At 36.7% G+C, this 18,376-nt stretch overlaps 1 protein-coding gene, 1 long non-coding RNA gene and 1 pseudogene across 3 annotated transcripts; 1 reads left to right on the top strand and 2 right to left on the bottom strand.

Annotated features, from left to right (window-relative positions):
- Positions 1-797: 797 nt before the first annotated feature.
- LOC133721269 (uncharacterized) lies at positions 798-3,419 on the bottom strand. 2 transcript variants are annotated; one of them, XR_009852147.1, is made up of 5 exons: positions 3,278-3,419; positions 2,761-2,845; positions 2,045-2,138; positions 1,394-1,940; positions 798-1,067 (listed from the first exon to the last, which is right to left on the bottom strand). It is a non-coding gene; the product is annotated as an uncharacterized LOC133721269 (long non-coding RNA). The 2 variants fall into 2 exon arrangements; XR_009852146.1 differs by having other exon boundaries at positions 2,045-2,845.
- Positions 3,420-12,920: 9,501 nt separating this feature from the next.
- LOC133722820 (disease resistance protein RGA2-like) lies at positions 12,921-14,086 on the bottom strand (annotated as a pseudogene).
- Positions 14,087-15,203: 1,117 nt separating this feature from the next.
- LOC133723865 (cyclin-dependent protein kinase inhibitor SMR4) lies at positions 15,204-15,867 on the top strand. The gene has a single exon (XM_062150738.1). It carries the CDS (start codon positions 15,225-15,227, stop codon positions 15,423-15,425), a length of 201 nt encoding a protein of 66 aa, XP_062006722.1. The 5' UTR covers positions 15,204-15,224; the 3' UTR covers positions 15,426-15,867.
- The last annotated feature ends 2,509 nt before the right edge of the window (positions 15,868-18,376 follow it).

The raw sequence follows: 18,376 nt of genomic DNA, 5'->3' as shown, positions 1-18,376 counted from the left end.
TAGTTGGGAGGTTAATATACTTGACTGTTTCGAGACCCGACATCACATATCCTGTGCATATTTTGAGTAGGTTTATGCACCAACCCCGAAAACTTCATATGGAAGCAGCTCTTCGGTTGTTCGCTATTTGAAGGGTGCACCAGGTCAAGGTCTGTTCTTCTCATCAAACAGTGACTTCAGATTGAGAGCTTATTGTGATTCAGATTGGGCAGGTTGCCCACTCACTAGGAGGTCTACTACGGGTTACTGTATCTTCCTTGGACCTTCATTGATATCTTGGAGATCAAAGCGGCAGAAAACGGTTTCACTTTCATCTGCTGAGGCCGAGTATCGTGCAATGACAGCACTACACCATAAATCCTCATCCATAGCATTCGAAAAACGCTATAGTAGGATGTAATAGCGTTTTAGTAAACGCTATGACTGCCGGAGCTATAATAGGTACGAGACCTGTTATAGCGTTTAGGAAAACGCTATAATAAGCATTGTATTAATAGCGTTACAGAAACGCTATAGTCTCCCCTTCAATAGCGCTTAACAAATGCTATTTGTTAGTTTTCAATAACGTTTATTAATTGCTGACAAATGATATTTCATAGCACTTATGAAGTGCTGCAAGAGATCATAAACGCTATCATATTTTATTAGATAGCATTTAGGAAACGCCGCCATTCCTCTACCATAGCATTTTGTATTGATAATTGTACATTATAGCAGTTTGTAGATTATGGCATGGTTGTTTATCACTAGCTTTTTAGTAGTACAAGACTGCAAATAAAAGCATCTACAAAAACATGAATGACAATTGTCTGAAGAATATTTGAATTATATATAGTAGTTCCAAATACAAATGTGATCAAATTGTCTTAAAAACAGTCAAACTGCATAATCTGAAGGAAAGCATCAACAAGTACTACATTGTCTGAAACCACTTTTGTTTAATTTATATATATCTGCACAACTCCAAGCAATACCACATTAATCCATCTCTGCACAACTCCAAGCAATACCACATTAATCCATCATTCTACAATGTAGCATTTCAGCTCTCTTAGCATCTCTGTGAACTGTCAATAAAGAAATAAAATAGAGCAATCATAATAGTTCATTCAAATAAGCACATGGAATTGTCAATAACTTTACAGAATTTGGCACACAGTTTAAATATATGTAATGTTCTTTGGATATTATTTTCTTGAGCCACATCAGTAGTCTTCCAAGTCATTTGAGTAAGATCAATTCCCAAATGTCAACAAGTTGTCTAGGAAAGAATTCTCCTAAGTATTACAGTAATAGATTCACACATAAGATTGTAATGGTAAAACAATTATAAAAAAAAAAAAATAATAAAAAAACTTATAATAATAGATAAGTAAAAAAGAAATTTTCTTACCAAAGATGAGGATGCATTGTCAACTTCCTCAGTATCTGCAATACACCCCACACAGCTCATGCATGTTTCCTTATCTTTTTCCTCCACTTGTATCCATCATCACAACCTGATGCTAATATGCAAGCAATGAAATACAGATAACTAAACGACATGAATTTTACTATATCAACTTAGTATCATTAAAGTAAAATATCACAATATAAGGTACAGAAGCATGAAGGACTAAGAACCATCCCACAAAATTATCATGCATGCATATATGAAAACAAGTGAGACAATAATTAGTTGTTATATTTGTTGCACTAATCTAAGTAACAAATTACCACAAAATCAAATCATTGCTGGGCAAGCTAGGTAGGTACTCCCATAAGTATACTTGTTATAACTGGAGAATTTAGTTCTCAAACAATATGAATCCTAGTCAAGTCAAAGAAATTTGACAAGTTGCTTGCTCCAGAATAAGCAGAGAAATTTTTACAGGTTTTAGGCAGTCTTAAGCTGCTCCAGCATCAGATGAAATCAATAATTCTCCCAAATCAAGAAATGCCTGCATTATGTCAGATAAAAGGGGGCAAAATAAGGACATGAGGTTACACAAGGATTCAATGGAGCACCATACTGGACATCTCCTGTTATAAATGGGTTGATTACCTGGGCACCATTTGGGTCAATTTTTGTAGCCTTCCTCATAAATCCCAATGCCTTCCCTTTTCTGCCCAACCTGAACATATATGTGACCAAGAGCCTATAGAAAAGAATCTATTAGCTGTGAAATGAGAAGAAAAAAAGATCACTGAGACCTGCATACTTTGACTCCAGCTCACTTTCAGTGTCTCCCAATTATCAGGGTAAATCGTTAAGACCTTTTTGATAATGAACTTTTAAGATCTCCCATCTTCAGTTGTATTTGTCCCAAACCCGATACCGAGAGCCCAAAGTTATGCACACACATAAATGTAAACCATGTACATGAACATGAAGCCTATATTAATATGCATAGTTCTTTAGTATGTAATCCATCTAGATGCATATGATCCATGCATAGCAAGTTAAACACAACCAGGAAAGAATCAATATGCAGACAATTAAGGGCCTCTTCGTTTCACATGCGACATATCTTTTCTTTTTGGCATATCTTCCATGCATATGATAATGATGATTTAAAAATATGAATTCAGGGACAAGCATAACAATGAAGACAAACGATGTGAGCAACCAACAGAGGCGGGTGGGGAGAGTGAGAGAATATTTTTCTTTGTCGAGTAGAGAGAGTTAAAAGTGTTTTCCCTTATCATGATACCATAAATGCCCCAAACCCGCTTGGCAGACCCAGCCCGAAACTAGGACCTCCTGCATAACCTTAGTACCTTTAGAAGACGGGAAGCTCCAGAGAAATTCGTAGGTATGAAGGGGTTCAACCCCAGACCGCATGGACGCGCATGCACTGCTACCCTGTAACAAAGAATGGGGGGAAAAAACAAACAAACAAACTCATAAGGATTTTCTATTTGGCCATTTACCAAATAATATGATAGAATCTAAAATCAAGCTCATTAGGTTTTTCTGAAATTTGAAAAGAGTACAGAAAACAACAAATTATTTAGCAGTTTTAAGGGTTTGTTGTTTCAATTGGGAAACAACTCAAATCAAACAAAAACAGGAATCGAAATTTTACATAAACTGATTCCAGGGGGCAACAATTGAAAAGTGGACAACCAAACAAAAAATCCCCAATCGTCTCTAAAGCCTCAATATTTTAATAGCTACAACTCATAATGATCTTTACTAAACCAAATCTGATTAGTGATTACCCATCCACATAAAAGCATAGCGGCAAAGAAAGACCAGCAAGATATTGAGAGAGGTTATAGAAGTTGAGCTTACCTGCAAGAGCATACAAGGGAACTGGAGAAGGAGTAGTGTTGTGGCGTTCTTTATCTTTTTATTGTGCGACGCAGAGAGGGAGCGTTTTTACTTTTTATTTTGGTGAGCACAAGAAAAGTCATTCTTGGGGAGCCGCGAAATGAAAAATTAAACCTCGCGCCCTCATTTTCAACAGGCGCCCTCATTTTCAATAGGCGTCCACGTTTCAGCCTGAATAGATAGCGCTTTGTTTGTTTGTTTTTTTTTTTTTTTTTCTTTCTCGCACTAAAATGGCCTATTATAGCATTCAGTGAAAAAACGCTATTATGAAGTGCTATCAATAAGCAGTTTTCTTGTAGTGCAGGGGCTTGCTGTGAGTTGACATGGCTCCGTTATCTATTAAAAGACTTGGGACTTCTACATCATGAATCTGCTTTGCTGTACTGTGACAACAAGGCTGCGTTACATATTGCAGCCAACCCAGTTTTTCATGAACGAACCAGGCACATCGAGATGGATTGCCATTACATTAGAGACAAGGTTCAAGACGGTTCTGTTTCCACCAGATTCGTTAGTTCTGCACATCAGCTAGCAGATGTGTTAACCAAGCCTTTGGGGAAGGAAATCTTTGTTCCCATGATTCGCAAGTTGGGAGTGCAGGACATTCACTCTCCAACTTGAGGGGGAGTGTTAAGAAATCAATCTTTCATATCTACCTTATTAAGACTAGATCTGTATATAGCTGTATATTAGCTTAACATCAGCTTTATCATTTGTCATTTCTGACTTGTAGCTAGATGTCCTAGATTGTAGTTCTTTCCCTACTTGTAAGAATCTCCCTGTACAAAAGCTTGTTTTCACTATCAATGAAAGATGACAATTCTATTCTCTCTATTTTTCATCTTTACAAAAGAGCCTCTTGAAAATTCAGTGCACACATATTTACAGAAATCTATAATACATTCAACTCTCTCAGAAGTCAGAACAAGTCATGTTGATGACAGTGCGAGCTGTAAATGGGACTTATGAATATCAAACAGAAACCAAACTTGGAATCTATCACCATTACTGATCAAAAAAGTAGATGATCCAAAACCATAATTTATCCCTTACATAAATGGAAAAAGGTACCCAAAGAACTGATTTAGAGTTAACATGCATACCATATTCCACATTCTCCAATACTGATGCAGCAAAAAAGCCAGAAGAGCCATACAACAAAAGTCAATGGTCAGAACTTTCATGTCAGCAAAGAACTGTAAGAGGACGAACTACTAATACATTTCTCAGGACATAAACCTACCTCCTCAACTGTTTTTGCATTCCAGCAATCTTTATAGAACTCTCGATCCCCAAAGCATAGCAGCTAGCAAGAATATTGAACCTATATTAATTAGCAATACTGTACGTAAGCAAAAGATTTTTCGAAAAATGAACCAACATGGGAGAGGGAAGCAGTGCGCCGTATACATACCCAAGGTGGAAAAAGTAATAGAACATGCATAGCCACACATATAAACATGGAAGAAAGTTTCAAAACCCTCTCTATTGCATATAAAAGGTTCACCTTCAAAGGATGTTGTGAATTCTTGATAATAGGATTGATGTACTGCAGATTGCAAACAGATACAAATGTCATAATTCCTCAATGATCAAAAGGATACAGAATAGCAAAGTTTGTACATATATCACAAACACTAAGACACGTAGCCAACGCTCCCATAAAAGCTCAAAGTTTATATTTTCATTATCAAACTTTGTCAGCTCAGAGTTTGTATTGACATCCTAAGTATCTCTGCAATCAAACACATCACTTTTTTGAATTCAATCGACAATACCACATAGGGCAGGGAATTTTTTTTTAGAAAGAAGAAACACCATAATCAAAAACCCATTATTGCAAACTTATCCAAATATAGAAAGCAGCAGAAATTCAAAGAACCTAGTAAGCACATGAAATCAAAGTTTTAAAACTGTTCGGGACCAACTGTCTATTGCTGGAGTTCTCATCCCTGATGAAGATATAGTGTTTCTGATCCTAAATGGATTGCCTGTTGACTTTGCAACCATAAAGACTATCATCAGAGCTCGAGAGACGCCAATTTCTCTAAGCGAGCTTCGCACATTATTGTTGGATGTTGAGTCTGATATTGTTCAAGAATCAAGATCATTTCCTCCTGCTCCCATGACTGCAGTTGTTGTCAATCCTGAGAACCATACAAGATCTGATGCAGGGCAGTGTTTCGAATATTCTCCTGGTACACATCTTGCTACTCAAGTTTCTCCAATTACTCAGTTTACTTGTGTACCTCAACAGACTGTCATGCCTAATAGTACCAACTATGTTACTGCATTTGTTTCTGGGCTACCCTTTATGTCAAGTAATGATCATATGGTGACATCCACTCCCAATGCATCTGTTGGTTCCATTTTTTATCCTCTTGGTTCACATGAATCTGTTGGCTCCATTGTTTATCCTCTTGGTTCAAATGTTGTTCCAACAAGTGAAGTTCTTTACAACGGTGGAATTTCTCAGCCAAAAACTGGTCTTATTCAGCAAAATGGTACACATCCTTCTCCTCAAGTTGCTCAGCAAGCTAGGTATTTTAACTCCATTGTTGGTGCTTACAAGTGTTTTGACCAAAGAAGAAGAGCTAGAGTTTGTTATCAGAATAGTGGGTGGAATTATTACAGAAATCACAACAACTATGATTATACTCATGATAGGACTTCTAGCTTATATGATAATTCATGTAGTTTGGGGAATAAGAACTTTGGAGGTCTCAATGGTTATGGTTTCTCAAATGGGATCAGTAATACTTCTGAAGCCTGTCAAATCTGCAATAACAAGTGTCACACTGCTCTAGTGTGCTCCCAGAGATCATCTCCTAGGAAAATTATTACCTCTGGATCTTATATGCAGTGTCTGATTTGCTTCAAGAGGGGTCATAGTGCAGCAGAGTGTTTTCGTCGGCATCACTATGGTTTCCAATCACCATCTTCTGCATAATTTCAAGCTAAGACTACTTCTGTCTCTTCTCAACCAAGTATGTGTCTATCTTGGCCACATGACAATGGTTCTCAATCAGTTACTGCCGCTCATTCCTCCTGGCTGAAGCAAACAATTTCACTCCTATCATAATCCCAACATTTTATTACTTCGTGAAATCTGATGCGTTCCCTCCCATCAGCTTGGGGGGGGGGGGGGGGGGTGTTAAGGGTAAAAATGTAATTACAAAAGCAAGATTTAGAAGTAGAGTTATAGCAAGATTTAGAAGTAGAGTTATAAAGGAACTTTAGCTGTCGTTTTTCATTGTATTAGAGAACTCAGTTTTACAATACAGTCATGCTTCTCTTCTTCAATTTCTCTGAGATTCTGATTATTGTTGAATTCTATCAGTACCTTCAAAGAAAATGCTTGACAATAAAAGACATAGCTTCTGGTAAAGCAGTAATAAACGATTAGAGTCTGTATCTACGCATTGAAATTTAAACAGAAAATAAATTTAAACGATTAGAGTCTTCATAAACTGTCCATAAAACCTCATTATAGCAAGTCCCTATATATATATATATACAGATTTTAACCAGAGCGGAGCTCCGCTTTGAAATTAACATGTGAAGTTCGAGTTTTCAGTCACTTTTCGGTCGCATATCCACATCTCGACCGTTCAGTTTTTAGGTACTAGTGTATAGATCATCTCTGCAAATTTTCAGCCAAATTGATGATCGTTAAGGTATCTAACTCGCTTAAACCAATTGACGGACTAAATCTGTCAACCTGAACCGTACTAGCTTTAAAGCAGTTATCAATGCCTTAACGATTATCAATTTGGCTGAAAATTTGCAGAGATGATCTATACACTAGTACCTAAAAACTGAATGGTCAAGATGTGGATATGTGACCGAAAAGTGACCAAAAACTCGAACTTCACACGTTAATTTCAAAGCGGAGCTCCGCTCTGGATAGGATATGTATATATATATATATATATATACAGGGGTTCTTGGTTGCGGACGTCCGTACCTAAGGATTAGGTACGGATTTCCATTTTTTCTCCCCTTTCCGATCACACATTTAGATCTTAACCGTTCAGTTTTTAGGTCCTAATGTATAGATCATCTCTGCAAAATTTCAGCCAAATTGGTGATCGTTAAGGCATTCAAAACTGCAATTTACAACAATGAATACGAACGGTTCCGGTTCGACAGATTCGGAACCGTTCGTATTCATTGTTGTAAATTGCAGTTTTGAATGCCTTGACGATCACCAATTTGGTTTAAATTTTGCAGAGATGATCTATACATTAAGACCTAAAATCTGAACGGTTAAGATCTAAATGTGTGATCGGAAAGGGGGGGAAAATGGAAATCCGTACCTTTTGCTTAGGTACGGATGTCCGCACCTAAGAATGGCTCTATATATATATATATATGAGCTTATGATATTCAATAGTTGTGGGAACCCCTGCGAAACAGAAGTGCTAATTAAAATAATAATCATAATAATAAAAACCAACAGCAAACCTTGTCTCTTCAGTAAATTCAATTGGCTCACACAAGGTTTTTTTCATAAAAAGTGTACATACCAACATAAAAGTATATAAAAATGAATTATTTCTACAATGAACTTCAACATTACCTGTCAATGATGGCTATACAATAAACTATGTAAAAAAAGTGTTGACAAAGTAACTCTTAGAAGAACCTGAAAGCTACATTTTGATACTGTATATTTAATTATTTATATAGTCAATGATGGCTATACATGGCTTTTTCGGGGCACAAACCTTTCCAAGAAGGAATCATAGTTTGGGGGAACCACATAATCAGGATAAACATGACCATCCATTCTAACAAATGGACCTCCGGAGGGTATGTAAGCTGTTATTCTACCTGCAGATGGACAGAAGATTAAAAAACTGAATCATAGAATGTCATTGTTCCATCCAGTACATACCCGAGCAACATAAAAGTGACGGAAAGCTAGGAGCGCTCATATAGTTATTGACACATTAACAACCAGTAAAGATAACTTAGAACACATGTTCAGATTCATTATAACATGGAGTTGACAAAAAGAGAAGTCAGATTCATAAGCAAAATAACTCTACTTTGGCCTAGAATCCTGTACAGAAATAGAAAAGAGATTAACTTTCTCAAGAAAGCTAAATAACTAATGCCTATAATTCACTGACCATTATACAAAATTTTGTGAGCCAGAAGCATAATTTTAAAGGAAAACTAAACAAACTAATGAAAGAAGAAAGTTGGGGCAAGAAAATTCAATTACCTTTATGACATTTATATGGTGGAGGCGAGAAAGAAGATTGACCTCTCTGTTAAATAATTTCTCCAATCGAGCTGCCAAGACTCCAGCTTCACCTTATGATCTTAACTCATTGTAAATCCCATGATAAGGCTACTATGAGCAAACTTAAGAATAGAGAATAGGTGATCGGTCTGGCCTTTAGACACTGTTAGTGATGACTGAAACCACCTAGCCTATGTCTTCACTATAGGGCCGACCCTAACTATAGGCCAAGCAGGCCGTCCTCTAAGGCCCCCGATCTCATGGGTCTTAATATAGTAGTGGCTTCCTTTATATACCTATGTAACAAAAACAAAAAGTAAAAGATAAAAAATGAGTCTTTAGCCAGAGGACAGCATGAAGATTAAGATCATATACATAAGGGGAGAAATTAAGAGGAGACATGTTTAATACCAAGCTTAAGAAGACACTTGACACTTCTATGTGTATTGGTACAACAAATGGAAAACTCACTGCAAGAATGGAATAGCTACACGTGACTACAGAATCAGCAGCAATGGACTCGAGACTTTTGTATACCTTCTTGAGTCCTGAAGCCTCTGTTCAACTGCAGCTTTGTTAAATTATTACTCCATTGCTCTTTTCCGATGCGTCCTCAAACCCCAGTTTTCTCTCTTCAGATAAGAATTCATTAAGAGCATACGCATCACATCCATCAAGAATTTGAACAGCAGATAGTAGACTTGACAGCTGAATATGCCACATTCAACAGTTTGGAGGCAGATTAAGATCTTCTTTTGCTGAAAGGGAACATGATGTTCAGCTTGGCTGGGCAGTAAGGAAGAATCAGACCCAAATTGCAGATAATATATTTAGCAAATTGGAGTGTGCCTGCCATAAAAGAAAGCATCTCTTTTCAACACGATATCTTAACATGAATCTCATCAGCAGTATGATAGTTAAATGTACATAGTTTTACGTACCTTTAGAAATTAGGATATCCAAAGAAATCATGCCCATCAACACACTGAAACCACCATAACGTATTCTACTATTAAGGAAGAGTCATCAGGTCCTGGATTTCCCCACAAACTGCATTTATTTTATATAATAAGTTGCAGTGAGGAATGTCATATAGTACTAGCATCCCTTTTTATCTCAACCTGAATTCTATCTGCACTAAAATAGATGTAAGAAGATCATATTTTACCTTTGAAAATCAGAATATCCAAATAAATTGTGGTCATCAAAATCCCCCAAACTGCCATTAAGGCCATAACTGAATCTATCATGGCCAATATATATATATATATAATTTTTCTCAGGTAAGGATGTCCTTAGTTTTTCTTATGGAATGGATTTACTGTTTTCACCCACTTTCCGATCACATTTTCACATCTTAACCGTTCAGTTTTTAGGTTCTAATGTATGCATCACCTCTGCAAAATTTCAGCCAATTTGGTGATCGTTAAGGCGTCCAAAACTGAAAGTTACATGAACGAACCGAATCTGTCGAACCGGAACCGTTCGTTTACATTGTTGTAATTTGCAGTTTTGGATGCCTTAATGATCACCAATTTAGCTGAAATTTTGCAGAGTTGATCTATACATTAGGACCTAAAAACTGAACGGTTAAGATGTGAAAATTTGATCGGAAAGTGGGTGAAAACCGGAAATCCGTACCTAAGAAAAACTAAGGACGTCCTTAGTGTAGCCGGACTGTATATATATATATATATATATATATATATATATATATATATATATATATATATATCCTATCTAGAGCGGAGCTCCGCTTTGAAATTAACGGTGTGAAGTTCAAGTTTTGGGTCACTTTCAGTCACACATCCACATCTCGACCGTTCAGTTTTTAGGTACTAGTGTATAGATCATCTCTGCAAATTTTCAGCAAAAAACATGATCGTTAAGGCATTGATATATTCCTTAAAGCTAGTACGGTTCAGGTTGACAGATTCAGTCCGCCGTCCATTGGTTTAAGCGAGTTAGATACCTTAACGATCATCAATTTGGCTGAAAATTTACAGAGATGATCTATACACTAGTACCTAAAAACTGAACGGTCGAGATGTGGATATGCGACCGAAAAGTGACCCAAAACTCGAATTTCACACGTTAATTTCAAAGCGGAGCTCCGCTATGGATAGGATCTGATATATATATATATATATATATATAATCCAGAGCGGAGCTCCACTTTGAAAATTAACGTGTGAAGTTCGAGTTTTGGGTCACTTTTCTGTCGCATATCCACATCTCGACCGTTCAGTTTTTAGGTACTAGTGTATAGATCGTCTCTGCAAATTTTCAGCCAAATTGATTATCGTTAAGATATCTTACTCGCTTAAACCAATGGACGGACTGAATCTATCAACCTGAACCGTACTAGCTTTAAGGCAATTATCAATGCTTTAGCGATCATCATTTTGGCTGAAAATTTGCAGAGACGATCTATACACTAGTACCTAAAAACTGAACGGTCGAGATGTGGATATGCGACAGAAAAGTGACGAAAAACTCGAACTTCACACGTTAATTTTCAAAGCGGAGCTCCGCTCTGGATAGGATCTGTATATATATATATATATGTCATATATATATATGTCATTGGCTAAATATTGTTTAGTCCCTGAACTTTTGCTAAAAAAACACTTCAGTCCCTCACTTTTTAATTTGACATGTTTACTCCCTGTTCTTTCAGTTTTACACCCAATAAGTCAATTTTGTTAGACTCCGTTAAATTGTGCCGTTAACTCCCTATTTTAAGGATAAAATTACTATTATAGCTCTGACTTTGTCTTTCTTTAATTTTTTTAATTGTTTTTATTCTTCTCTCTTATTTTTTTCTTCTGATTTGCACCAATAAAATTACTAATTTTTTTAATTTTTTTTTATTCTTCTCTTTTATTTTTGGTTTCTTTAATTTTTTTAATTTTTGTATTCTTCTATTTTATTGTTTTTCTTCTGATTCGCACCAATAAAATTACCTAAAAACTGAACGGTTAAGATGTGAAAATGTGATCGAAAAGTGGGTCAAAACTGGAAATCCGTTCCTTATCTTAGGAACGGACGTCCGCAGCCAAAAAGGGCTGTATATATATATATATATATATATAGATATATATATATATATATATATAGTCCGTCTCAGGTGCGGACGTCCGTATCGAGCGGACGGTACAGATTTCCTGTTTTCGACCACTTTCCGGCCACATTTTTACATTTTAACCGTTCAGTTTTTAGGTCCTAGTGTATAGATCACCTCTGCAAAATTTCAGCCAATTTGGTGATCGTTAAGGCATCCAAAACTGCAATTTACCATTATAAATACGAACAGTTCCGGTTCTACAGATTCGGTCCGTTTGTGTAAAATGTAGTTTTGGATGCCTTAACGATCACCAAATTGGCTGAAATTTTGTAGAGGTGATCTATACACTAAGACCTAAAAACTGAACGGTTAAGATGTAAAAATGTGGCCCGAAATTGGTCGAAAACAGGAAATCCGTACTGAAAATTCGGTACGGACGTCCGCACCTGAGAATAATTCTATATATATATATATACACACACACACACACAGAGCTTCTCCACTGCGGACGTTCGCAGTTTTTCTTAGGTACGGATTTTCAGTTTTTACCCACTTTTCGATCATATTTTCACATCTTAACCGTTCAATTTTTAGGTCCTAATGTATAGATCGTCTCTACAAATTTTCAGCCAAATTGATGATCGTTAAGGCATTCAAAACTGCAATTAACCATTATATACACGAACGGTTCCGGTTCGACAAATTCGGTTCGTTCGCGTAAATTGCAGTTTTGAATGCCTTAACGATCATCAATTTGGCTGAAATTTTGTAGAGATGATCTATACATTAGGACCTAAAAACTGAACGGTTAAGATGTGAAAATATGAACAAAAAGTGGGTCAAATATGAAAATTTGTACCTTTTTACTTAGGTGTAGATATCCGCACCGGTTATATATATATATACAGATCCTATCCAGAGCGATGCCTCGCTTTGAAATTTCAGAGCGAGGTTAGGGTTTAGGGTCACTTTTCGGTCGCATATCCACATGTCGACCGTTCAGTTTTTAGGTACTAATGTATAGATCATCTCTGCAAAATTTCAGCCAAATTGATGATCTTTAAGGTATCTAACTCGTTTAAACCAATGGACGAACTGAATATGTCCAACTTGAACCGTACTAGCTTTAAGACAGTTATCAATGCCTTAACGATTATCAATTTGGCTGAAATTTTGCATAGGGTGGTTTGCATGATTCTTCCTCTTGCTCTTTTATTTTTAGAAATTTTATTATCAATTAATAAGAATAAGTAGAAAGCATGAAAACTAAAACTTTGAATTGTTCAATGATATAATTTACATACATGTGCTACTAATGGTACACCTCCACACTTTTTAGCAATCTCCCTTCCAATTTTCTCCTGATCTCCAACTACAAGAGCATTCCCAACTGGAATTGCTCTGTCCTTCAATATGAGCCAACATTCATCATCTGATAGTTTTTTCAATTCACGTCTAGGAAGGGTCTCCACCATTTTTGCAACTTTGTCGTTGCGGGTAGTGACAAGGATGCTGCTTCCTTGGGTATCATTGATGTATAACAAACAACTGATCAGTTCTTCCCATTTTTGAGCATCTTCATTCCGAACATGATCAAGCACAAGAAGATATCTTTTCTCTTTCAAATCTTTTTTGAGGATTCCCAATATTGCATCTATAGCTTGTATTACAGCGTGTTTAGGATTAAGATTCTCGAAGATCCCCTTTAAAATCGAGTTGACTTCAAAAGGGGTAGACACACAAACCCACATCTATTCTTGAAAGTGTTGTTGTATCTTATCATGATGATATATAGATTTAGCTAAAGTGGTCTTCCCAAGTCCTCCCAGTCCCACGATGGCCAGAACTGAAAGATCATTTATCTGATTGTTGTTTGATTTTGTCAAGGTTTTCACTATATCTTCCACAACATCTTTCCTCCCAATAATATTGGTTTCATCTTTTTTGAAGTCAGAGTAGGTTTCCCTATCAATTCTTCTATCATGGGAGCTTCTTGGCTCTAAGAAAGGCCTAGCAACAAACCCCAAACCACTTGCTTTTTTACCCAAATTAATCCTCCAAAGATGTGTTGATTTTCTTAATTTTATGTGCCATTTTAACACGAAAAAAGATGGGATTGGAGAGGGAAAAAAAGTTTAGCACCTTTTTCTTCATCTGGTTCCGTAGTTCCACCTTACGCCGAAGAAGCTCATATCCGTAGTCATCCAATACATCATCGGCCAGATGAGCTATCTCTTCAAGCTTCTCCAACCAGAGCTTCATAGCCTCGGCCAGATCTTGTCGCTTCCGTTCGATCAGCATCCCGTAGCACAACCTCAAGAAAGAGCAGCGACTCACGCAGATTTGCTAATTCTCCCTTGAATCCCCATAAAAGAGTGAACTCTTGAGTGGCAAGTGAAGCCACTTTCTTCAGTAGTTCCTGGGCAGCAAAAGTAAGAAACTCAGCCATGGATTTCTACTCAAGAGAGTCGATCAAGAGTCAAGAAAAAGAACAGACAGCTTTGATTAGTTGAAGAAACTAGAAGAAGATGGATGAAAAAAAATCACACCTCTATGAATTTTATAAGGCGTTGGACTATCTATCAATGACGAATGTGGATGGAGGGATAGATATCCGACCGACAAAGATTGGCATAGATTCTCCACCTGTTGTGGGCGTGGTGCTTTACGTAGGACGCGCGCTTTACTTCTTATTTACTTCTATTAAAACATGCTCTAACTACAAGGCAGCATAATATAAAGCACGTAGGTCATCCATCAAAAATGGCCATCGAGCGTGCCATGCAATCATAGAGCCAATTATATATTTTGACCGAAGTTTTTTTTTTTTTGAGAGAAGTTGAAACTGGAAGAAGATCTGGCTAGCTTTATTATATATTTTGATCAATTACAATCCACAAACTAGAGCCCAATTCAAATTCGGCTTCATTGTCCATAACTGTCAGATGAAGCCCATCTTCGTACCGAATCAAATTGAAACTGGCCCATTTTAGCAGAGGAAACTTTCGTTTCATGACATTTTTTTTTTTTTTTTTGAGTGGAAGACGTCAATAGAACCAACACACACACCCATGTAGTGTATCCCAGCATAGCCAGACTAATCACTGCACCGCAGACGCACGAACCATTGAGTGTTTTAACTAACCCAGGTCCCTCAAATCTGTTGGCCACGGGATGGAGCTGGGATTCGAACTCTAGATTTTGGGGTTCCAGACTAGACAGCTCGACCAAGTGGTTTTTCGTTTCATGACATAATTCAAGAGAACGACTATGCGCCTAACGTTCAAAACAATCTAATTTTCCCGCGCAATACCCACCCAAAGTTCGCGCCTCTCCAATTTCAAAACCAATAAAAAAATAGAAAAACAGTAAACCATTCTGGACCAGAAACACCACGTGGACATAATCCACCACTAACCTCCCGCCACGTCGCCCCCCGCCCGGCTCACCCTTAGCTGTCATGCACCCCCACCACACAATTCCACACATTCCAATTTTTCAAATTCCTCCAACTCGTTTATATAAACCGCGCTCATCCCCTACTCCAATCACTACAGTCTCTTTGCGACTGCGATCGACGGCTGAGAATGGAGCGATGCGACGAGGACTGCACGACGCCGAAGCGCCGCGAGTGTCGGATACCTGAGTCGTCCATGTGTCCGCCGGCGCCGAGGAAGAAAGTGGCCGGGGATCAAAACAAGAGGGACCCGCCGAAGAACGGCTACTTCCAGCCGCCTGATCTCGATTCTCTGTTCAATATGCTGCCCAGAACTCAAGTTTGCGCTTAGGTTTCAGGCAGTTTGATAATCATTACACGATGGTTTGGTTTTCACGGTATATATTACTATGCTTGTTTTGTTTTCCATGACTGTTTTCTTCAATTTCGGGTTGGCATGCCCGAAATTCTTCTTTTTTTATATATTTTTTTTTGCGGTAATGGAGAAGGATGGGGAACGTTGCTGGGATAAATCGGAGTGGGTGTGGGAGGGAGATGTGTAGACCTCAGGTGGGTCATTTCTGATGAATAAAAGAGGTTGGTGGTTTGAATCGATTACCCTAAAAGGAAACCAAAACATGCAGGCTTTGAAAGTACATGGAAATAATAATTGTGTCTGTGTTTGGTCACTTTGGTGATTGTTATCTGGTAGAGAACCGAAAGGAAACGTAAGCTTGTATGGGGGAATATGATTTTAATAATATAAGATTGGCCCTTTCCTTTTCTTTGCTCTATTATGTGAAGTTGTGAACGTGAAAATAAGTAGTAGTAAAGGAAAATATGATGCAACTCTTTACGTGACATTATGAAATTTGGCAAAGTTCAACAACTAGTTGGTTCATTTATTTACATTAAAATGGAGATCATAAGACTTTATCCTTTATATATTTGAGAAAATAAAAGAATGCATTAAATATAGTTTCATAGATGGTAAGTTTGGTGTTGAAAACAAATTGAGACCTATTAAAGACTACATCAATGACTACATTATCATCACCCAACCCAAACCAGAGACTCCTCCAGGCTCCAGCTACCTTCCTCTCAAGTGATTCCACCTATGAATATATAATTGACTACATATATCGACCGGTGACTCCATTCAAACCAGATTCCTCTTTTTCTTTACTAACTCCAACATATTCTTTATTTTATACCAATTTCTAAAATCTTCATAATTCTTTTTTTAAGTTTTAGAGATTGCTGTAAATTTAGGGAATTTTGTTTTCTCTTTCCTCACTATCCCTAAAATGGGGATAGTTATAGGGAATATGTTAAGAGCAACTCCAACAGCTTCCCCATATTTTGATTTTTCTCCACTTTAGGAAAAAAAAAGCCTCTTTTGCTCCAATAGATTCCCTATAACTTTCCCTATTTTAAGGAAAGTGAGGAAAGAGAAAACCAAATTCCCTATATTTACAACAATCTCTAAAATTTTAAGGAAGAATATGGAGATTTTAGAGATTATTGTAAAATAGGGAATCTGTTGGAGTTGGAGAATAAAAAGATGCTAAAGCTTTAACTTTTGCTTCCTTTTTATACAGAAATTATAGGGAAGCTGTTGGAGTTGCTCTAAGAGCAAAAAAGGCTCATTCTTCTCTAAAATAGAGAAAAATTAAAATATATATGGGGAACTTGTTGGAGTTGCTCTTATGACCAACATCTAACTAACGACCCCATGGATTGACCAGATATCATGTTGATCAACTAACAACCCCACTAATGACTAATAACGAGGTCTACTCATCAAAAATTTTATTTTGTTTTGCAATGTACATATCAATAAAGTGTCATTGACTGCGTTGTTATTAACACACTCTAAGGCACCGTTTGGGATTGCTTCGCTTTTAAAAAAATCAGCTTTAATTTTAGATTTTATTGTGTTTGGTAAATAAATAAAAAGCAGTTTTAATTGAAAGTTATAGGTCACTGGCAGCAGATTTTAAAAGCAGCCTAAAGGTTACTTTTAGAAGCTGCTGTGGATCAAAACACACTCTGCAGTTGTTTTATGTACTGACAGCACTTTTAAAAATATTATTTACCAAACACGAAACTGTTTTAATTCACAGCTGATTATTCTCACAACACAACAGTAGCAGTTTTTTTTTTAAAAGTCACAGCAATCCCAAACTAGCCCTAAATATCTATTTATACAATTTCAATTTTTCACTGTTATATATTTATCTATATTCTTTTATTGGTTTAAATGACATTTGAGGTATCGGAACCCAAAGTTACCTCTAAGACAAAGAGAACAAATACAATTATAAGGCAAATATCATTCCAGGATAGACCAAATAAGTTTTTTTTTTTTTTTTTTTTTTTGGCAGATCAAATTTTTCTTATTGAATAAAAATTATAACAGTTAAAGAGGGACATGAAGTCAAAAGTCCTTAGAAGAAACAACAAAAAACAATATACTAAAACATTGAACCAATTAAATAAAAAATTAAGACCCACAAACTTGTTTGGCCTCGTTTGGTCTTCAATAAATAATTAATGAGGGCATCCACAACAATTTATTCATCTTAAAAACTCGTATTGATTACATTTCAATAATTAAACATGCTATGATAATTTTGCATGTTATATAAATTCTGGGTCCTAGCTAGCTGAGCTGAGCATTACCTAAAGAATCTGATTTGATGCAATCCCTTCCCTAGATCTTGTTTTGACCAAAAAGTGAGTAGTATTGACCACACAGTCACATCGTCCACATCATTTCTAAAGCCTTTGATTAAACTTGAGATTCACATGATCACATCAAATTAAACAGATATTAGTCACTCTCATAGATTGATGGTCCATCACTTTCCAAAGACCTGGAAAATAGGACATGTAGATTCTACACCAAAATCTCCAACGAATGTCTTTCAGATGATCGAGAACGTTGTTCATGAAGAACTTAAAACAGTGAAGGTCGACGTGCACCTCTGCAAGCAATGAGTTGGTGATGGAAAAGATATGGTGAAATTAAATTTCTTAGTTTCAAAGATAAAATAATTGTGGGGATCGAGACCCGAATAAAGATTGCAAATAAAGGAAGTAGGAAACGAACTGAGCTTCAACTTGAGCATACGTAAAAGAGGACTACTACTTGGTTTTCTGCAACTACCACCTTAGCTAGCTCCAATGATAAGCAAAGTTAAGTTTCTTTTATTCAATGGTTTTTAAGTAGACTCCTAAAAAAAATGGTTTTTAAGTAGACTTAAATGAGTGTTAGCTAGAATTAGTGATTATGGATGC

This window comes from Rosa rugosa, chromosome 7 (genome assembly GCF_958449725.1).
Source record: "Rosa rugosa chromosome 7, drRosRugo1.1, whole genome shotgun sequence".
NCBI classification, from domain to species: Eukaryota; Viridiplantae; Streptophyta; class Magnoliopsida; order Rosales; family Rosaceae; genus Rosa; species Rosa rugosa.
This window is presented reverse-complemented; position numbering and strand designations above follow the sequence as displayed.